The 18,546-nt window shown below is 42.8% G+C and overlaps 1 protein-coding gene across 1 annotated transcript in view; it reads right to left on the bottom strand.

The window, feature by feature from the left end:
• The window catches only part of trappc9 (trafficking protein particle complex subunit 9), a 228,972-nt gene that overhangs the window by 4,800 nt on the left and 205,626 nt on the right, over window positions 1–18,546 (bottom strand). Inside the window, exon 22 of the mRNA XM_080045758.1 lies at window positions 823–1,046. Within this exon, the coding sequence (XP_079901884.1) occupies window positions 823–1,046 (224 nt within the window). The remainder of the gene's footprint in view (window positions 1–822; window positions 1,047–18,546) is intronic.

Here is an 18,546-nt window from a genome sequence, read left to right as displayed (position 1 = left end):
GAAAGCTTAAAAATAGCTTAAAACTGAGCCCAACTTAATCACAACATGAAGCGTTCTGGTTAAGAAAAAAAGGGAGGAATTATTAGTGTATTCTGTTTTCTTAATGAACGGTGGTGGTTACATAATGTGACATAATGGGTTTCGCTTTTTGTTAGTGTATTATAATACATTTATTTTATATAGCGCTTTTCAAGCTACTCAAAGACACTTCACAATAAATTAGTACACAAGCAAATTAAAACCAGGTGTAGCAATTGAGCCAACACAATCAACAAAAGCAAAGACATGTACGCATATTAAAAGCAAGCAAAACCATTAAAATCAGTATATTAGGGCAGGTCTAATGTAAATATGTCAAATACATATGTCATGTAAATATGTTAACATTTAATAGTAACATTGGCTGAAGATGTGTGTTTCAATAAGTGATTTGAATGTGTTGAGGTGGGTACAGTCTGGAATGTGTATGGGTAGGGGAGGGCTGCCATGGTGAATGCTCTGTTTGACTAGATCAATAGTATTATAATATAGATGGAGTTTCTCCATCTGAAAAGTACTATGAAGTCTAAGTGATTGATTGATAGATATCTATTGCACGATCTCCGTCCTGGGAGAGAGATCCCCTCCTCTGTCAACTCTCGCTGAGGTTTCTCAATTTTTTAATCCCGATAAAGGGTTTTTTACTGGGAGTTTTTTCCTCAGCCGAGTTAAGGGTCTAAAGGGCAGGGTGTCGTACTGTATGGAATGTAAAGCCCACTGAGGCAAATGTCTATTTGTGATATTGGGCTATACAAATAAAACTGATTTTAAATTGGTACTGACCGTGTCAATGTAGAAGGTGTTGGAGCCGATGAAGGTGGCTGCGTCCTGCAGGTCGTAGTTCTGCACTCCGTTCTGGTAGTCCTGGTAGGGCACCACGGTCAGAGCCAGCGGGCCCACAGGGTTCTTACTGCGGTTGGTCAGCTGAACCTCCAGGGCCACCGCCTCACCCACTCTACAGTCGGCGATGACACCACAGTCACATGGCTTCCCATTCACCTGCACATCTGAGCACAGCAGATGAAAGAAACAAAGTAGGGGATTAGCGAGGACACTTCCTTTGTCTAACATCCTGGTAAACCAAAAAATGGAACTGGAGAACTGTTGGGAAAGAAGAATTAAATAAAGGTGGAGTCTGCAATTGTGGAGGGATGTTTGTTGTCGAAAATAACTTTTTATTCCAAATCTGTGAATGTCTCCTCAAGATCCGCGACGTGTCCGTACTGTGCGTGTGCGCTGATAAAAGATTCCAGTGTTAAACCACAGCCTATTTTATTGGCTCTGCAAATGGGCATGTTGCTAGGCAAGGTGTCTCCCCTTTGTTTAGTATACATACCCTTTGTTTACACATATCAGTTTACAGAGCCTAGGCTGGGTATTAACACCATATTTGTTTTCAGCGCACACACAGTACGGAAAAGTAGCAGATCTTGAGGAGAAATTCACTGATTTTCTGACAAAAACTGATTTTTTTCTGACAAGTGTCCTCCAGAATCACTGACTCCACCTTCCAAACCAACATTTACATCTTTGTGCACACAGCCAGTCACTGAATCCCCATCCAATCACTCCATTTGTATTCATCAGAACCCCGAACTGGCCATTATTGACCTATCATACAGCTCATAGTGGAGGATCAATAGGCATTTGTTTGTGCCGAAATACATTTTATTGACATGGGCGGAGACGGCCGGAGTGGTGGGTATTAAACTGAATTCCCTCCTGTTTATCATGCATGACTCATTTCTGTCAAGAAGGGATGAAGGAGATTGTCGGAACAATCCTGAAACAGAGACACAGAGACACACACACACGTCTCTCTCTCTACTCCTCTGGCTATATTTCCCAGGCCCCCAGGACTGTGCCTTCTCCGAGCAGCCAGCATGGACATGTGGCCAAGCCATTGGTATTGCATGATAAGGGGTGGAGCTTATTTTCATGCGGCCCGTAGGCAGATTTCCCCGTCCACACAGTACAAGCGGCGAACAAGATTGTGTCTCCGCAAAAAAATGCTGGATATCAATCATAGGCTCGTACTCATCTTTACACCATATACTATTAAAATGGAAGTTTTCTCATTTCAAAACGCCACCTCAAGCGTTTTATTAGCCCAACGGCTTTTAACAGCTTTCAGTTTGTTTTCGCCAGGCTAGATGCTACAGAACGAGAATGATTCTACACCCGCCTCCAGTCCACTACGCTTGCCGCCCTCTTTTATGATAGGTCCATAATGCAGCTACGTCCATGCTACGTCATGCTTCCGGGCCGCATGGAATTTCCGGATTATGCTTCCTTGTTGCTTCTCTGCGCCAATGAGCAGCTTTCATAGGAATGAATGGGCGCCGTGTTTCAATCTGGTGTCCATTTCTTTATATGTCCATGATATTTCCCCCCTTCTGTCAAAACCAAACAAGAAAACACTGAGTGAGTTCAATTAAATGTTGCTAATGCGTGGCTGATCACTCCTGATATGGCCGTCTATGTGGCTGAGGTGCACAGGGATTAATTTATTTTAGAACAGCGAGCTGTGTGAACTAAGCTCAGGATAAGACTGACTCCAAACATGGGGGATTCGTGGAGATCACACGAGTAATCAGTCCTAAGACAATAATGGCGGCATACACAGACACACACATTTGTACAGCCAGACCTACACACACGTTTGAACCGCCATAGTTTTGAGGCCACTCATTGACATAACGCATTCCATATCCCCGAAACCTAACCCTAAGCATCAAAATGAATTGCCTAACTCAAACACATAAACTAACCCTAACCTTATTCATACCTGAACCTTAAAACCTATAACCTTAATCCTAATACACCCCTTTCATGGCCTGTTCCGAAGTGAGAACCGACAAAAATGTCCTCACTTTTCAGTTCTAAAACTCAAATTGGTTCTCACAAAAATAGTTGTACAAGTACACACACACACACACACACACACACACACACACACACACACACCAAGCGTCAGTCAGTCATAGGCGTTCTAGTGTCACGCCCGAGGCTGTCATAAACACTGTGAGTCAGGGCAGCTCAGCCTGTGTGACAGACTGATGAAAGAGTCACACAGCGTTCGGGGAAGATCTGTTGCGTACAGTGTGAGGTGGGGAGGGGAGGTCAAGGAGAAGGCTTAGGGTGATAGGCAGACAATACAGCAGGAGGTAAGGTGGTGGGGTGGGGGGCAAAGGTGGGTGTGGGTGACCCAGGCCGGGCTGTATCAGTCAGGGGGAGCGGAGCACCCCCCCCCACGGGTGAGGCTTGAGCTACAGGAGGGTGACATTCAGCTTTGAGGCTGTATTAAAAACACACTTCAGTCAACACAGGCAAGCAGCACAGGCTGAGCTCAATGAGGGGAACCGAACGGAAGAGTAGGAAATGTCTCACTAGATTTGGAATGATGAATCATTTTGCTAATGCTGGCCTTTATTTAATGATCTTTTTAGACGTGAATATTTCTATACTCTGACATTCACATTGTTTATTATATTCCTTATTAATGGGGTGGACGCACGCACGCACGCACGCACGCACGCACGCACGCACGCACGCACGCACGCACGCACGCACGCACGCACGCACGCACGCACGCACGCACGCACGCACGCACGCACGCACGCACACACACACACACACACACACACACACACACACACACACACACACACACACACACACACACACACACACACACACACACACACACACACACACACACACACACACACACACACACACACACACACAAACACACACACACACACAGAGAAAAGCAGCAGCTAGCACGCAGGGTGCAAACTAATCATCGGTAGCAGTTTGGGGTTCAGTGTCTTGCCCAGGGACAGTTCGAAATGTGGCAGGTGGTTCTCCACATCAAATCAAAAAGATTAATTACTGCTATGGTTTCAATTGCTGATGCTATCATCGACTTTAGGTCAGTAAAGGGAGTGCAATTGTATTCATAATAAAGAAGCTGGACAAAGGAACCAGGGTTTCCCAAACTGTAGGTGGTAAACAATGTTATAAGTACAAGTCTACTTGTTTTGGTATTTTGACAAATGCTAAACCATCTGTTAGCTACCTACCTAGCTTACTGACAACAGGTGGTGGCAAAAGTTCATAGTACAAGCTAACCACTCCTTTATGAACACATTTTATTTCCAAATATCTGAAATGAGACAGAATGTGTTTATTTTCTTCTTCAGTTATCATTCTAGCTGCACATTATAAAAGGAAAACTACTCACGCCTCTTTTAGTGGAAAACAAAGTGTTATTAATTATGTGATTATTAAATATTGAATTCAAAGATCTTTGCAATTCCTCTTGTTGCTGTGTACTGCAAATGGAAACTGATGACGTATTTTAGATTTTTCTTTTAACCAGAAGACATGTGTTGATGTTGCATATAGCAACCCATGCACACACATACATATACACATAAACAGAAGAACACACACTTATAACACAGTGCTTTCATAGCCAGTAGCACTGAGCCCGTAGTGACACCTTAGCAAGTAGTTATATTTAGTTTGTTCAAAGTCCTGTTGCTAGGAGATATGCAAATTATGTGTAGCCTACTATAGACACTAAAACTGGAAATACATTATTTCACATTAAAAGCGAACAAAAGAGAATGCTTAGTCCGTAATGAGCTGATGAACTCCCACACACACACACACACACACACACACACACACACACACACACACACACACACACACACACACACACACACACACACACACACACACACACACACACACACACACACACACACACACACACACACACACACACACACACACACACACACACACACACACACACACACACACACAGAACATTTGCCACACCGTTTTTGTACTCAGCTATCCAGGATTGTGTAGGAGCACACAGGCAATGCAACAGTTACACCGAACAACACTCGGCAAAAGAAATAGCGTGCCTCAGTACAACGAGGAACACTGCTCATCTGTTCAAAAATACATGTAACTGTAGATATAAATAGTTGTTACTATGAAGAAACATCATTTATTCACTACAATTTTGGTTGAATAGTATAGTGATGAGATGAGCTAGCTAACATTACATTGTTGGTCATTTGGAAGTTATATAATAGTGTGTGTAATCCTCAAGACAAATAGGTAAAGAATAAAGCAAAGAAAGTTTCTGAATGTCTGCGGTCTTTTGGGACTTTCCAGAGAGGACACAAAAGGTCATGACAGAACGCTGCTTCTTAAAAGCATCGGCTGTGGATTTCAGCAAGCTAGAGCCTGAGGTGAGTGCGGTGGGGATACTCTACCTCTTTATTTCACCTCCTTAAGTACGGTAGGTGCGTCCCTCAAGGCTGAGCGAGCACAGGTTACATGGCTCAAACGTACGGAGGTAAACAGCTAGTGCTCAATTATTTTAGGAAAACTTCAAATTGGTATTTCGCTGTAGCCTACAAACATGTGAATGGATGATTGTACATGGATGAGTAACATACTGTGTACTGTTTCAGCACTCATTCAGTATCAGAGGCCTGTATTTGTTGCTAACTTGTTTCTACATGAATGGAATCAGATCAACTATTTCTGTTGTTGTGTCTTGGCATCCTCCCCTTTGAGGAAAGTCATCTCTATAACAAACCTTTATTACAATATCACATCGCTTGACATTAGTAAATAATGTTTGATTACAGGTGAATTAATTACAGGTCTTACTTCAATAGATGCTCTGAGTTTTTCTAGCGTGTCCGAGTTTTGTAAAAAACATTTTCAGGTTTCTACAAACAGAAAACATGCACGTAAGTACCCTTGCATTATCAGTCGCTTAATAAAATAGCATTACTAACAACCTTTAAAACAAGGAGGAAAGGAACACTAGTAGAAATAGCTAACATGCCAGCGGCACGCTATTAAATACACAATGTTAAAACCTCTTGTGGTGGAAAACAACGAGATGAAAGGTGGGAGAGGATGAGAGAAAAGAGGGAGAGCAGAATGGCAAATAAAGCTGCAGAGAAGCAGTTGGGCCCGTTAGAAGAATTGTACTAATAAAACAGGCCACAAAACACAGAAGGGGTAAATATCCAAAAGAAAGAGAGGGTGAAATATCACTGCGACAAAACGCACTGCTTCAACAAGTGCTGCATGGGCAACAGGTCCATAACAGTGTGTAGGGCTAAGTGTGTGTTTGTGTGTGTGTGTGCGTGTGTGTAAGTGTAAGATCACTGTTGAGTTGGGACTCCAGTTAGCTCTCTTCTGAATGCATTGATTTGTTTGTGCTGCCACTGGCTCATCAACAAACAGTAGAGGAATGAGAGGAATTGATCTGTTTATTATTTCATGCCCTGGGGGCTCACGCACACACGGGGGCCAGCAAATTACAACATGTTATGCAACCGGCCGTTTGGCTCCAACGTTGGCGCGCTCACAACTCTGCTACCCGATGCTACTGCTGGAGTCTGCAGGAGCCAACCGCTGCGGCAGGCGTCGCCACGGCAACCAGGAGAGATACAGAGAGAGAGAGAGAGAGAGAGAGAGAGAGAGAGAGAGAGAGAGAGAGAGAGCGAGACCTCCCTCCTGTATGAGTATGAGAGCCACAGATCAGACTAGGTGTCAGATATTAAACAAGCATCCCCGCCCCTCACCGTATATCGCTGTCACCCATTAAGATAACGATGACACACCGACACTCACAGGTTTTTTGCCAGTGTTTACAGGATTATGGTGTGTTTGTTTCACACCGGGTGACGACCCAGCTCATTAATATTCACTTGCAAATATTGCGCGGGGGGAGGAGAAGAAATCTCATCCAAACCAATGTAGATGTCGTGTACATGGCACCTCATGTAGAAATTACATTTCTCAAGTGTGCGCAGGGAATGCTCATTAAACGTTAAACATTAAAGGTTTACTCTGTTGCTGCAAAATTGATCACATACAGTGGAGGAAATAAGGATTTGATCCCTCACCGATTTTGTAAGTTTGCCTACTCACAACGAAATGAGCGGTCTATAATTTCAAAGCTAGGTTTATTTTAACAGTGATAGACAGACTATCAAAAAGAAAATCCAGGAAATCACATTAAAAAAAATATATAAATGAATTTGCATTTCATTGAGTGAAAAAAGTATTTGATCCCCTACCAATTATAAAGAATTATGACTCCCACAGATTAGTCCTCATGCTTTAAAAAAGTATTCCTAATCTCAACTAGTTTTCTCTATAAAACACACCTGTCTCAACATGTTACCTGTATAAAAGACACCTGTCCACAGAGTCAATAAATCAAACTCCAACATCTCCATCATGGGCCAGACCAAAGAGCTGTCTTAGGACATCAGGGACAAGATTGTAGACCTGCACAAGGCCGGAATAGACTACAAGACCATTGGCGAGAAGCTGGGTGAGAAGGAGACAGCTGTTGGTACGATTATTCGAAATTGAAAGAAACACAAAATGACCATAAATCTCCCTTGGTCTGGGGCTCCATGCAAGATCTCACCTTGTGGGGTATCAATGATCTTGAGAAAGGTGAGGGATCAGCCCAGATATACACGGGAGAAGCTTGTTTATGATCCCAAGCCAGCTGGGACCACAGTCACCAAGAAAACCATTGGTAACACACTATGCCGTAATGGATTGAAATCCTGTAGTGCCCGTAAGGTCCCCCTGCTCAAGAAGGGACATGTACAGAACTGTCTGAAGTTTGCCAATGAACACCTTAACGACTCAGAGAATGCTTGGGAGAAGGTGATGTGGTCAGATTAAAACAAAATCAAGTTCTTTGGTATCATAGTGACTCGCCATGCTTGGAGGAAGAGGAATTCTGACTATGACCCCAAGAACACCATCCCCACAGTCAAGCATGGAGGTTGAAGCATTATGCTTTGGGGGTGTTTCTCTTCTAAGGGGACAGGTGGACTTCACTGCATCGAGGACACTATGGATGGGGCCATGTACCATGACATACTAGGTGACAACCTCTTTCTCTCAGCCAGGTCCGTAAAAATGGGTTGTGGATGGGTCTTCCAGCACGTCAATGACCCTAAAAATACAGCAAAGGAGTGGCTCAAGAAGAAGCACATTAAGGTCATGGAGTGGCCTAGCCAGTCTCCGGACCTTAATCCAATAGATCTGTGGAGGGAACTGAAGCTCAAGTGACAGCCTCGAAACCTTAAAGATTAGGAGAGGATCTGTAAAGAGGAGTGGTCCAAATGTCCTCCTGAGATGTGTGCAAACCTCGTCATCAACTACAAGACACGTCTGACCTCTGTACTTGCCAACAAGGGTTTCTCCACCAAGTACTAAGCAATGTTTTGATAGGGGATCAAATACTTATTTCACTCAATGAAATGCAAAATATTTTCTATATTTTTTTTATGTGATTTTCTGGATTTTCTTTTTGATATTCTGTCTATCACTGTTAAAATAAACCTAGCATTAAAATTATAGACCTATCATTTCATTGTAAGTGGGCAAACTTACAAAATCAGTGAGGGATCAAATACTTATTTCCGCCACTGTAAGCAATACGGTGTTGTTCAGTGAAGTCCGTTAAGTATGTGCATGTGCATGTGTGTGCGTGTGTGTGTGTGTGTGTGTGTGTGTGTGTGTGTGTGTGTGTGTGTGTGTGTGTGTGTGTGTGTGTGTGTGTGTGTGTGTGTGTGTGTGTGAAGAGAAGAAAAAGCAATAAAAGAAAATAAGTCAAGTTTTTGAGAATGTTGTTGGAAAGGCATGTTGTTTTTGAACAAATGGCAGTGTGCCAACTGTTGCATTAGTTACTCTGGTACATCAGAAGGTGAATTAAATGTTTATATAATAAAACACATTTATAATTTGTATTTGTGACCGGCGGGCCATTACATTTGGTGGATATAAAAAGAAATTAAGAAATTACGCCCACAGAGACATTAAGAGATTTCTCTCCCAAAAATCCAAAATGAGGCTCAGAGCAACACAATTCATATAATAAAGGGAATATATCACACCTCGGTACTATTCCTTCCAAGATAAAAAAGAAGGATGATGCCTTTGAGTATTGAGAGTGGGAGAAATAAGGAAAACAGCTATAACAAGAAGAAAAGAAAGTTAGGGAAAAAAAGAAATCTATAACCCATGCATTAAAAATAAATGGAAATTCTGACCCGGCAAACAAGAAGAGAAAAGAAAAATGGATGAGGCCAGACTCCTTAATCAATGGTACTACTGTATATGACAATGAGAAAGAACATTGTTTTACCTTGAATGGTACACACCAACACAAAGGCAAACAACAGTAAAAAAGAAAGAAAGGGGAAAGAAAGGCTAAAAATAAGTAAAAAGTTCTCACATTCATCAATTTAAAATCCTTGTGGAATGAGCAGCAAACATGGAGGCTCACAGTCACATACATGTCTGTCTACTACAGACAGACAGCAGATATACAGTGTGTCATCTGATCTGAGATAATAATTACATGAACTGTGTGAGATATTTAGATTTGTGGATATATGATGATAGTGTGCCAACAATGGCTACATCGAAATATCCCAATGAACCAATCATGTGTGGCCAGGGATACACAACACAAAATCGAGTCAAATATAAAGTAACGATGATCATAAACGTGTATAGGCCTATATTTAATCAACATTCTGTGTGTGTTTTAATGACTGTTTCAAAGCCCTTATAGTGGCATATATTGGAATTAGCAGTAGTTATACATGCTGTGTGCTGAACATTGGATATTTGTATTTCTGAAGTGTCAATTTGGTAGAATCGGTCCCTATCATATAGACATAACATAAAATGAAGAAATCCTCAACAGTGGCTTAAAAAGTGTCTTCTCCTTGCTTTAAAAAGAGCGACTAAAAGAAAAAGAAACATCTACACTGATAGATTAAAAAGACATGATTCAAGCAGAACTCCAGGTTAATCCAGTAGCTGTGTCTTTTCCTCCCGAATGACCATTAACAGAGTTGTGCTCCGGCCCGATACGACCAGGTCAGCAATGTTTAACAGCACATCCATGGCCCGGGGCTGCTAGCCAAGCAGGGTCACTGATGAATGCTCTGATGGGAGCCAGAGGATGTGCTTTAAAAGGTTGAGGTGTGCTACTGCAGCATGTCTAAAAATAACCCGACAGCCATCTGCCCCTTCTATAATTATCCCCATAACAACCACTCACATGATATGTGGTCTTTTCCTTCGACCAATGCTGAGATATTAAAAAAGAAAAAAATCTGACGAAAAAGAGAAAAGCCAGAAGCACTTGAGGAGGACCAGAAACATGTCCACGTTTGTCAGTTTGGGGCCAGGAGGAGAACCCTAACATCTTGAACTCTACTTATTTTGGACCGCTCTGTGGCAACATATGCCGTCTCATAGATAATACATTGGTTAAGGCAACATAAACCAACCGTAAATGTGCGGATTAAACTTCTCCCATTGCAGCGTCTTTTTAAAAAGTCGGAGTAATCGCCCATCCGTCTGGGCCTCTCTTTGAAATACACCACTGACAGTGTTGAATTATTTCACTGTAAAGCAGCACCGATTTAACAAGCTTCAGACCCTAAACACGCAGACCTGCACAGCTGCTATCATTTCAATGAGCAGTGGAGCAGCAGCCTGTGGCAGAGAGATTGGCGGGTCGTGTTGCAGCAACAGTTTAAAAGCTAGGTGGACTGACTGTTGGCTGGTGTCCACGCAGGACACCTGACTGAGCTGAGCTGCTCCCAATCCTGTACACACTGTCAGCATCATGACCACATAAGCCACAGCATTACTCATCCACAACGTTCAACAGTGCTTTTTCTCCCCCCACCCTTTCTTTTTTACTTGTGTTTACTCAAACAGACGTTCCCTCCACTTCTCACCATTCATTCGATCTCTCCTCTCCCTCTTCAAGAACAAGAGTGTATACTTGTGGCGTACAATGTACATTAGTGTCCTTAACCTTCACTTCCAGCCTCACTCAATGCAGGCAGCATTCTATGAGGATGTGAGGACAAGATTCAAACATATACTTACTGTGATGTTCTACAATGCACCTTAATGTTAACTTGCAGACTAGACCAAGTGGGAGTAATAGTGCGCTTTGCATTGCTCTAAGAGGGAAACACTGTACAATATACCTGAAGAGACTCTTGCATGAGTCAGGATAGTTCATATATAATGAATGAATGACCAATACAGGCAAAGAAGAATGACAAACTCTAAGCAAAGGATGGCTGTCAATGTCAAATTCAATCTTATTCTTCTTTTTTAATCTTAAACTACATTTGTAAGACAGCTGTTGAAGAAGTTTATAAATATTAAGGTTTCTCCAATATGAGGGACAAGCTGCCAAATTTCTTCTCTATGTCCAGACAGTACCAAGCCCCCTGAGTTTTTTAAAAAAAACATTAGAAAACATGGAACACCTTCATACACATCAGATAAAGAAACTAGCAATACTGCCTGGTGGTCCTATGCCTCCGAGAAGCATCCAATTGCAGAAAGGTGAAAGTACAGTGGTGTTAGGCAAGGCTTTAAAGAATTCTTAAGAAACTACAAAATGATACAAGGTCACTAGCAGTCGTAGTGTGAGTATGTGCCACATTTTTTCGACAGTCAACGTTTGAATTTGTGCCAAATCTGAAGAAAAAACCCTCAGAGAGTGTTATTGCGTTCATGGGGTTGGAGGTCACAGTGACATTAAACTTTGACTTATAACCACCAAAATCGAGTTTTTGCAACGTTGGAAAAAAATCCAGTTTATTAGATATTGAGTTCACAAGAATGGCCCAGGTGGACAGACGGATGGAGAGACATATATACATATGTTCAGACAACACAAGAACACAATGCCTCCAGGCTTCGCCTATTGCCGACATGAAAAAAAAGACAGTTACAAAAAGACATTGTGGTTGGTTGAATCAGTATGCTTCAAACTATGTTCTTGTTGAATCGTCAGACAGCATCTGAAACCCACCCCGTACTACAAAATAATTAAATTCAAGCATATTCAAGCCTTACGGGCCTAACGTGTTCTGGAGATACACCAAGCAAGAATCAACCAAGGTCTCATGCTGTTAAGGCCACACAAGTCTTTCCATCACAGACATCTCAGTCAGACAAAGTTATTGAGTGGGGCTTCCTCCTTCATGTCAGGGCGCACTCACACTAGGCAAATTTGCCTGTTCCGTGCTCCAGCATGATTGCCCCCCCCCACCCCCCCTCCCCACTCCCCTGCTGGCCTGGGCACGATTGCACCTTGCCTACGTCACCGTGCACGTTTAGGATTTGGAGCATAGTCTACTTGTAGGCTATACGACGGCCAAATTTGCATCAAATATTCCACTTCCACATTAGAGCAACGAGAATCCTTAAGCTATTGTTTTTTTTTAATGTAGCCTTGACGCGGTGGACAGTCTCATATTTGTGCTGCACGCTGTTTATTATTAATATAACGACCCGTCATCAGACCATACGTACCGGATGGTTTTATTCACATCGCTCGCTCCATCAAGTAATCCAAGTCAGAACTTTTTGTATGGGCAGAGATCGTTATTTTAAGTGTCTTTACAAAGTTTCTTGTTAAACCTTAGTGTAGGCTACTGTTTCCTTATCACCGGGCTGCGGAGTCCCGCTGTGTGTTGTTTTGGGTGCGTCTCCACCGCCATGCGTAAAGGCAGTATTATGACAGCTGACGGGAGGAAAAAGTAAAAAATCATCTGACGAACGTGGGTAAACACGAAAACATTTTTGCTTTGCTTTCTGCGCTCACCTATTTAGCTGTCTCCCTCTTTTATTAGCCCACACCTAGGCCTACACACACGTTCATTCTCACACATTTTATGTAGCTAAAAGTCCAAGTGGTGGGCAATTCTGGTGCCGACTAGTAAGGCAGCGGACGTTAACGGACTATGCATCCTTAATAAATTCACGTCAGGAACGCCGCCTGTGCGGGTGTCATCTAATTAGCATCTGTACTTTGGCCAAGGGGGTGTTCCGTGCTGGAATACGGATGGCGTGGTCACACTAGCCAACCGTTCTAGACTTTAGTATGCAAATGAGCTTGGGCACGGAACAGCCGACCTAATGTGAGTGCGCCCTCAGACTGAGCTATTATTGACATACTTGTGAGCTTCCTGTCACTGTAGCTTGTATCTGTCTGTATGATCTCTCATGCCAGGGGTTTGGGCTCAAAGCAATCTATAAAAGAAAGCCTGAGGCCAGCATCAAGTCTGCCTATCAATTCAGAATCCTTGATGCACATGCCATGTCCAATTTATAAAGGCTGAAGAATCTTTGCTACAGTAACTTTCAATATAGAGCAAATCAATAGTGTGGGGGAGCGCTAGTGTGGTGGCTGGGTGCCATGGCATTTGAATGGCCCCATACGGAGAGCGCAGTAACTTTGGGGCTTCTAGCTGTGCAGTCAACTAATTCTTCAATCAGACTATGACTACATTCTGAATATTCTATTCACAACCCTCTGCAATGAAGATGACATTGCCCCGGTACAAAAACCATAGTATTTACCGTATTTTCCGTACTATAAGCCGCACTGGACTATTTGCCGCAGGTGTTATAATGTTTAATTACCATATGTAAGAGTTTGTGCACAGAGGGGATTGTCGGGAACGAGATGGATGCTTGAGGAAGCTCCCATTTATTAACATTTCAACAAACAAGTTGCATATTTGCATAACGTACGTAAGTGTTACCATTTAGTGCAATAGCAGCTACTAGGGATGGGCACGAGTGTTTTCGCTACTCGTGTGATCGCTTGCATTCCTCGAGGATCAATCGATTCCTCGTTAAACTTTTTTCTATTTTTAGAACGCAACGCATCCGTCTACAGAACGGTTGACCGCAATAAAGTGCTCAATGCTTATGTCAAACAGTCACAGTTACGGTGGCGCTGAGCATTCACCAAATAAAAAAAAGTTTCACAGCTAATGTAGCCGTTAGCACACTCAGGATCTCGTAATTACGAGAAAAGATCTCGTAATTACGAGATAAGGATCGCCCCTCTCATTCATCAATAACGATGGTTGGCTGGCTGCAGGATGGCAACGACTCTGTCCGACCTTATCGTCTTTTATTCCTGCCCTAAAAGCACACTTTACTCTATTTTTACACACAATCCATGACCAGGATATCAAGTAGGCCTATGAGAATAATGGCCTAAATGTTGATTTAAAAATTTAGTGGTTGCGGTTCCGGTGTCGTGCCAGACTTATAGTGTGTGTCTGTGTGTGTGCAGACGAGGTGAACCTAGCCATAGGCAAACGTAGGCAATTGCCTTGGTTTCTGGACTACAATGGGCACCATAATCAATGCAATTATTTTAAATATGTTTTGACTGTTCATTCATTAATCAGCGATCGCATCGGGTAGCCTATACTGAGGGACACTCTTTCGGCTTTACGCCCGTGATCAGCTGCTGAGGTCCGACTGGGCTTTTCTCCTGAACAGTCCCAGTGACCGCATATCTGCGCAAAGTTGACATGGCTATACTCATTGTCATGCCCTCCTTGTAGAAGTTCTTATGTGTTTGTATGAGTCAAGGATCACACCGAGTTTAAACGACTGTATTTAATCAAAGCATTCAATAAAACTGCGCTCCGATACAGTAACAAACAGGAGGTAAAAGTGAACTAGCCCACCGGGCATTCTGATTGGATGAGGCAACACAGTACGGTGGCTCCGGTGGTTCATAATGAAGAAACTGCATATCCAACCAAATGCTAATGTAGCCGTTAGCACACTCAGGATCTCGTAATTACGAGATCCTTTTCTCGTAATTACGAGATCCTGAGTGTGCTAACGGCTACATTAGCTGTGATTTCTTTTTTTTTGGTGAATGCTCAGCGCCACCGTACACAGTTTCCATATGATATTAAGGATTTTTTTCCACAAGTTTAAAACACATTTTCCTCACTGAAAGTAATTAAATAGATGGGCCACAATTTAAACCGATCGAGTAGGTCTGCGATGGGGAGAAAAAAAGAGAAAAAAAGCATGGGCTGTAGTTGTAACAAAAAAAAATTGCCTAAGTCACCATTTAAAATAAGAAGGGGAGCAGATAATAAAATGATTGTCCTACAATTTAAATACATATAAATAACTCGCCAAAGCAGATAGTTGTAGGCCTATATCCAACCGCGTAATGCTCACTCCGTGTCCGTGAATAATTACCGCGACTTATTCCTCATTAACGGAACGTTACACCGGTCGGTTTTTGAATCTTATCCCCATATTCCCTATTGAAGGCTTCTTACAGCCACTACGAGTAACATGGCACGTTGGCGTCCCCTTTGGACAAAAGCGGTAGTATTTTTACGACGCCCGCCATCGCAAAGCTGTTTTCTAGCGCGTGCCAGGCGCGCGGGTGTGAACTGAGAAGGGAGCAATATAGTGCATGTCCGTGTGTTGAAAGTGTGAGGACTCTTTTCGGCTCCGTGAGAGTGGTTTTGACACTGCATCAACTAATGCCAGTCACTGCCACACACACCTGATTGCAATGAGTTGATGAGCAGCAGTGTCACCTAACTACTCTCTCTCTCACGGAGCTGAAAGATTACGTGTCCGACTCCTCACAGAAAGCGAATGAACGAGAGACGGCAGTTAGTATGGATCACGATGAGGTAATGTGTTTATGTTTTTGTAAATAATGACTATTTCAGATAATGGTTATCTGATGATGGTGAAGCAAAGCAAACTTTGTGTTAGTACCAACCGCTCATTCATTTAGGAGTAAACACTGCAGTCTAGTTTCGCTCTCGTGAAATTGTATACACGTTGCTTGGCAACGCCCTGGTCCCGCCCGTAGCCTATATCACTCTCCCTTTTAGCTTTTCTTCATTGCATTTTTTCTTTGATGGTTCAGCCCCGTTATCAGTCATTATGACGACAAATAACTGTCTCAAACAAAGCTCCCGCTCCCCTTCCCTCACCTGGAGGGATAGGCTTCTCAATTCACGTTGCTGCGCCACACTGAAATCTGCGACCAATACGGATATGTGACCATACAGCCTGCACGAGCGAACCGAAAATCGGACTGGGTGTGCGACCAGACCAAAAGCAGTAATAAAAACTATTTAAAAACGTCTTTCTTTGCACTGATGGTCTCGTTTGCTGTTAAAGGTAATTTATGATTATCAGAGGAAACATGAGGCTGTTTAAAAGATATTTAAAAGTTACTCGTAGCCGCTTTAACTGTTGTTGGCTCGGAGCGAATGTGCCTGAAGTAAGCCTTGCTTCTTCTTTACTTTTCTTTCCAAGCGGAGAGCACCTTGCATGCTCACCTGGAGTCTACTCATTACTAACTGAGAGTAACAGGTGTCATCTCCCCTTTTTATAAACGTAACTCTATCATCTGCTTTGAAATAATTGGACAGTTATATTCCTGAAAATGTTCTGGAGAAGAAAGGAGAGACCGTGTTCAGCTCCGCGGTGCTGTGGAGAACACAGGCTGCGCTGTGGTGGCACGGAGGTGGCAGTTATTTGCAGTTGATGTTTGACACAACGCTCAGTTTATTGCACTTGCATCAAAATATTTAATTTTGTTAAACTTTATTTTATACGTTTTGTGCCGTTTTGTACACGTATATAACATTTTAAAATAGGGGGGCCGCGGCCCGCCGGCCTAAAGGCTACAGAAACTAAAAAAAAAAAACGATTTTCCTCATCCACCAATCGAGTTAATTTGAAACAAGGAGTAGGCCTACTCGAGTATCTGTGAATGTGGGCTGTTGCATTTTTCGAACTCAAATCTACGCTTGATTAGCATGGGCTGATTAAATTGACTTGGACTCAAATTGAGCTACTATTGAGTCACTCAATAGTAGCTGGAGTAAACAAGATGACTTGGGTTTGAACTTTTATGCGGATGATTATGTAGTGTGATTGTGCATTTAAATTGGGGTTTGCCTGAATAACAGTGCTTTGTAATTCCAGTTGCCACTCCATTTCTTTCCTTTCACAAGATGGCCGACAGCAGATTGGCGCTGTGTCATCCTCTGTTCACATTGGGTTGTGGCTGCTAGTTGCCTCTCACCGTTTGCACAACTCTTAAAGAGACAAAACCTCTTCAAACCTGTTGTCGACTTCACCCCAGATTCAACTCGACTCGATTCACTTGACTGTACAGATTTGGTTTCAGTGTGCTTGTAACAGCGAAGCTTCCAGCCTCAAGCAGAGATCAGGAGTGGGCCACAGAGGTTTATTAAGCTCTGCCAGGTGACATCACTCGAGGCTGTTCATCAGACTTCAAAAGGCTTTATGCAAATGTTTTCACACGTGTTGTAGTACTCTTCAGCACCTGTAAACAGAACAATGGACTCAACCTTTAAGAAAAATCAAAAATTTGTTGAGGCGGTAGAAATTCAGCTTTTTCCTGTGAAGTTTGAGGCCTTCTCCTGAGTGAACAAGCTTTAACAACAAACTGTATCAATCCAGCATCCTGTAATCCTCTGCTGCCAGGTTTAACTTGGGTCACCCATGGGCCAAATTTTTCAGTGCAGATTCTTGCATAATATTTCCACTCCAGTTGTGTGTATCAAAACAAATCAAAGTGGTTTAGAAAGTGTAGAGTGGAGCCAACATAGTTGTGGGCTGTTTTGCTGAAAGTGATCTCTGACCTCTTATACCTGAGCATAGCAGTTGCTCAGGCAAAAAAACAGAGTCCCTGCTTTACATAGAAAAATCATTTGCTGTGGCTCAGGTGGTTAAGCGGGTTGGCCAATGATCCTAGGGTTGGCGGTTCGATCCCCGCCCGGCCACTTGTGTCATGGTCGTTGTGTCCCTGGGCAAGACACTTCACCCACCTTGCCTCGTGTGAATGTGTATGACTGCTGTATGTTTGAGGTGGTGGTCGGAGGGGCCGATGGCGCTGAATGGCAGCCTCGCTTCTGTCAGTCTGCCCCAGGGCAACTGTGGCTACTATCGTAGTTTACCACCACCGGTATGACTGTGTGTGAACGTATTGAACCTGGAACCCTGTAAAGCGTTTTGAGTACCAAAGAAAAGCGCTATATAAATCCAAGTTTAATAATAATAATAATAATTAAATGTCATGGTTGAGACTACAACAGTTCATTTTGACATTTGTTTTTTAACTCATTGTGGAGGATCTTTAAATGCACCTATCTACGGGGCGCCCTTAGCTCAGTTGGTAGGGCGTCCCCCCCGGGCCGGGCCCAGCAGCAAACCTGGGTTTGATTCCCGCCTGCGGTCGTTCTCTGCATGTCACTCCCCTCTCTGCCCCATTTCACCTCTGTCTCTCTGCACTATCAATAATGCATAAAAATGCCAAAAAGATATCTTAAATTAAATAAAAATGCACCTATCTACAATATAACAGATACAGATATGACATCGCTCATTCTTATGTAAGCAGGTGGTATCACATTGCTAAGGTGGTAAGAATGCTAAACTGAAGCTTTAGAGAAAAATCCAATTTTGGCTTTTAGATTAAAAGTTAAGGGTTTGGTAAACTTGCTGGAGTACATTCTGAGTGGCCATGAATGTGTGTATTGAATTTTG

This window comes from Ammodytes marinus, assembly GCF_949987685.1.
Source record: "Ammodytes marinus genome assembly, chromosome: 17".
NCBI lineage: Eukaryota > Metazoa > Chordata > Actinopteri > Uranoscopiformes > Ammodytidae > Ammodytes > Ammodytes marinus.
Note: the sequence above shows the minus strand (reverse complement) of the source record. Positions and strands in the feature narration are given on the sequence as shown.